The 5,000-nt window shown below is 33.3% G+C and overlaps 1 protein-coding gene across 1 annotated transcript in view; it reads left to right on the forward strand.

The window, feature by feature from the left end:
- The window catches only part of LOC137622395 (uncharacterized), a 150,879-nt gene that overhangs the window by 68,033 nt on the left and 77,846 nt on the right, over window positions 1-5,000 (forward strand). Inside the window, exon 17 of the mRNA XM_068353008.1 lies at window positions 2,206-2,473. Coding sequence (XP_068209109.1) covers window positions 2,206-2,473 — 268 coding nt within the window. The remainder of the gene's footprint in view (window positions 1-2,205; window positions 2,474-5,000) is intronic.

A 5,000-nucleotide genomic window follows, 5' to 3' on the forward strand; every position in this document is an offset into this window, starting at 1 on the left:
AATCATTCAAAGCCGAAGCTGAAATGTTATTCCTCTTTTTTTTTTTTTTTTTTTTTTTATAACAGGGAATAATAACAGGGAAAAGAAGGAATTTGGCTGTCGTATTTAGGAAAAATAAAGTGCTTGTATTATGGTAAAATAATTGAGAGATCAATGAAAGATATACTATAGTTGAGCCAATGGACATTGTATAAATGGAGTTGGCATATTTTTTTCTGCAGAATCAAAGAGCTCTGTGATAGAAATACATAGAGCGAATCACCGTATCATCCGAATTAAAATATTCCAGTTTGATTATTACTAGTGCTTATGCAACTCAAGTGCCTTGCACACAAGAAGAGAATAACAACTTCTGGAGTGAAATAGATGTAATGATGCAGGAGAGAGAGAGAGAGAGAGAGAGAGAGAGAGAGAGAGAGAGAGAGAGAGAGAGAGAGAGAGAGAGAGAGAGAGAGAACTAACCAGGAAATTTGAGAAGAGGTTGTTGGGGGAAATTGACTCAAGATGTTTAGAAAGAGTGGGGCCAGAATGCAGCAGTAATGAGAAGGCATAGAAAAGAGGTAGCAGGGGAGACAACTGGTGTTTTGTGGGAGGAAAAAGAGAGCAGTTGGTGGGATGGAGACTCTGAGAAAGCAGTGAAAGGTATTGTGGCGGGATATTGCAACAACAAGCCCCACAACCTGAATCACACCTACTGAGAATTGTCTCATCAAACCAAACTTTCCCCTTACGTTATCAGCACCGGGACTCTTGGACAAAATGGACATAAAACCAACAAAACAAAACCTTAAAACTATATTTCTTAAAAACTAATATGCTTAATACGAACCATCCACAGTCAAAATAATATCACTTAAAACTAATCAAAAAACTTAACACTAAATATATAATATCCGTAACACAATTCTAATAAACACAAAATACTCCTTAGAATTACAACGCACACCAACTCCAAAATAAATTATATGTGTTCATATGTATTATGAGACACTAACAATGTCATCTTTTACGGCAAACTACCACTATTTGGGAAACAGAAGATTGTGTGTTAAACTGCCACAACGGCCTTAACTCTTAGGGGTCATGGGTGTCATCATCATCATCATCTTCATCATCATCATCATCTTACGAAATCTTAATTCACAGGCCAGGTCATCAATGGTTCAGCAATCCAAAAAGCAGTCTTAATACAATCCATTACAGGCCAGGTCAGCAACTATTAATCCAGAAAAAACTATCGCACTATAATCAAAGATAAATAAATAATAAATAATAAACTGTTCCTATCATTATCAATCACGCAAGCAAAGATAATTAAAACTGTTCTTACTCAAAAAAGAATCAAATACTTCCACGCTGGTAAAGAAAAATAATAGTAAATCCAGCACTCAAATCACACAACTGCCCCAAGTCGCAGTCAATCAATAAATGCATTTGCCCCGAAACATTTACTACTCTCCTAACCTAGCTAAAAGTAAACAAACTACTCATTTATACCAACAGTCTTTCTCACAACAAACAATCAATACACTAACTAACCCCCCCCCCCTCTCTCTCTCTCTCTCTCTCTCTCTCTCTCTCTCTCTCTCTCTCTCTCTCTTAGGATTTGGCAAACAAAAAAATAAGAATAAAACAAAAATTAATCCTCCACAGTGAATGGGGCAATGAAGAGATGGAATAAATCACAGCTACGGGAGGAGAGAGATAGATTTTGAGAAAAAACAAGTAAGTGAAGAAGGTAGTAGTCCAACCAAAGGTTGTGGCATATGGCGAGGTGTATAATGAGCTAGGGATAAAGGAAGGAGTGAACATAAGAAAAACCTTTCAAAAGCAAGAAATAAAAGTATAAAAGATATTTCACACATTAAGCAAATGAAAGACCGAGATGATGTGATTCACAGAAAAGGAGAAGACATCTTGAAGCGATGAAGAGAGTACCTTGAACAGCTCTTAAATAAAGAAAAGAAAAGACCGGTAAGAAAGATGGAGAGCCTAACATGGGCTTAGTAATAAAATTTTCTTGGCAAAAGTAGTAAATGCACTAAAAAACATGAAAAATTATAAGGCATCAGGGGTAGACTTGATCCCTGTGTGAAGCATGGAAAGCATTAGGGGATAAAGGGAGGATCTCCTGTGTGATCTATTAGCAGAGTTCTTCAAACCAGAAGATTGGAGAGGGAGTATATTGATCCCAATTTTTCTAAGGCAAAAAGGGATGACCAAGAGTGTAATAACTACAAGGGTATCAAACTGGTGTTCCACACCACGGAGGTATTGGAAAGGATGGGGGATAGCAGCATAAAACAAGAGGTAGATGAGATTTATGAAAGGAAGTGGAACCAAAGATGGTGTATTTGGCCTATTTCTGCGACAAGAAGTATGGAGGTGTCTGAGGAAGAAGATGGTCCCCGAAAAGTATTTGCGATTGATCCAAGAGATGTATTAAGAGGTGTATACCAGAGTAAAGAGCACTGTTAGAGTAATGGAAGGATTTGATGTGAGAGTAGGGGTGCACGAATGATCAGTACTTAGTCCATTCATTTTCAAAATAGTGGTAGATGTTATCACTAAAGAAACTAGGGAAACAGTTCCATGGAGAATACTGTATGCAGATGATTTCATTTTGTGTGGTAAGAGAAGACAGGAAATTAAGCTGGAAAGATGGATATAAGCACTGGATGACAGAGGAATAACATTAAGAACATCCAAGACAGAAGAGGTTTGTTTTACCTAAGAGAAAATGTGGAGAGAAATTACTAGGTGGGATGAAGAAATTGAGAGAGAAGAAAAGTTTACGTAAGTGAGATTCATAATCAGTTCTGGTGTAAATAAGTAATAAGTAAAAAACTGGAGAGCTGGAGATCAGCCTCTGATGTCATAAGAACAGTAATGCTCTATGGCACAATAACCTTACGGAAAACTGATGAGAAAAAAAGGGTTGTAGAAAAATTAAAATGCTCAGGGGGATTTCGGGAGTAAAAATAAGCACATAATAGTAATAACTGCATCAAAGGATCACCAAAGATTTTGGAAATATCAAGAATAGTGAAGGAAAGAAGATTGAGATGATATGTACATCAGCAGACGAGTGGGGGTTTAGGGAGATCATATGAGGAGGCTTACTATAGATATCTAAGTTTAAGATAGAAGAAGGGGGACACCTACGAGGGGGTGTAGGGACTGTGAAAATGGAAATAATGAAGCAGAGGCGCAAGATAGAAATAGATGGAAAAGGCTCAAACGAATCGGCTACCCCAAATAGAAATTGGAATAGGCCAACGAATAAGAAGAATCATAACAGAACCACTTTATTAGTATTAAATATATCAATAATACTAAATTATTTAATGTTTAATATATCATGACTTTGAATATATTAATAAAAATATGAATGATGGGTATTTTTTTTTTCATTTGAAATTCAAAAGTAGATAAATGTTTCTTTTTTTTTTTTTTAATTGTTCATCGTCGGAAATCACTTTATCGTTTCATGGTTTTCAATCGTTCCCTCATGACGCGAATATTGTAAATTTGACAAGTCCTTTCATGATTCGTGTTTGAAAAATAAAGTGGAACTATTTTAGCCTGTTGCCAAAGAACTTTCAGCTATATTTCACAATGGTATAAGAACTAAAACATTTAGGGTTAACTTGTTTGCCAGAGTAAATACGTTAGTTTTATGTTCATATGCCCAGTGTAACGCGGAGCAATTCTTTGACGTTTTACTTTTGTTACTGAACGTACCATACTTCAATCTTTTCATTCTTTAATTGAACTCTTCTGTGCGTTCATGGCTGTCTTTGGTGTAACCATGAGTTGAATCACCTGTTTCATCTATACTATTTTCTTCCGTGATTTTTCTTCAAATATTTATTGATAAAAAATCATTATTACCATAAGGAGTAAGTAATAGGAGGGATACAGAAAGATTTTTATCTTCTGTAGAAAAGATACAGAAAATGTCTGGCTTTTAACTTTTCAACAAGTTCTCTATCAGTGCACCCTTTTCCACTTTTGGTTAGTTAGGTCCTGGCAGTTTTAAATTGACCCAACTCATGGCATTTTACTCGTTAAACAATCATCGGGACCTCTCCATTAATGGGTTATTTTCTTTTCTCCCTTTGCGTGTCTTGGAATTCACTCTCTAACCTGAGAATGTAATGGCCAGTGGATGCTAAGTTTTACGTTGTTGTTCAGGAAATTAAAAAAAAAAAAATATTTGGTTGAATACACATTGAAGGCTTTTTGAGTAATTTTGAAAAAACTCATACGAATAAAAATAAATTCCAAAACTACCCCTCACGACTAAAATGTTTCCATAGCATATGTTTGTATTTGTCAATGATCAATAAGGAAAAAAAATAAAAAATCTTCTGACCACCACTTTCCCATTTTAGAGAGGTTTTTAGGCTCATTGGCCTTTTGAATTTAACTATATTGTTTCCCTTTTTTCTCGGGGCATTTCAAATACTTAATCTATAAAGTGATAACCTTCAATTCTTCGATTCTGAAAACATACATTGGTGTTTCCATTTTGTTGGGAATAGTAGAAGGGTTATAATTCATATTACCCTTTGTGTTTTTATAATAATCATATTGGGTCTAGATACTCGAATTATTAAAGACATTAGTTACATTAAATATTTTTTACATTAATATTATCTATCTATCTATCTATCTATCTATCTATCTATCTATCTATATATATATATATATATATATATATATATATATATATATATATATATATATATATACATATATGTATATATATATATATATATATATATATATATATATATATATATATATATATATATATATATACATATATATGTATATATATATATATATATATATATATATATATATATATATATATATATATATATATATGTATATGTGTGTGTTTATGTATACATATATATTTATACATACATATATATATATATATATATATATATATATATATATATGTATATATATATATATATATATAT

This window comes from Palaemon carinicauda, chromosome 29 (assembly GCF_036898095.1).
Source record: "Palaemon carinicauda isolate YSFRI2023 chromosome 29, ASM3689809v2, whole genome shotgun sequence".
Lineage (NCBI taxonomy): Eukaryota > Metazoa > Arthropoda > Malacostraca > Decapoda > Palaemonidae > Palaemon > Palaemon carinicauda.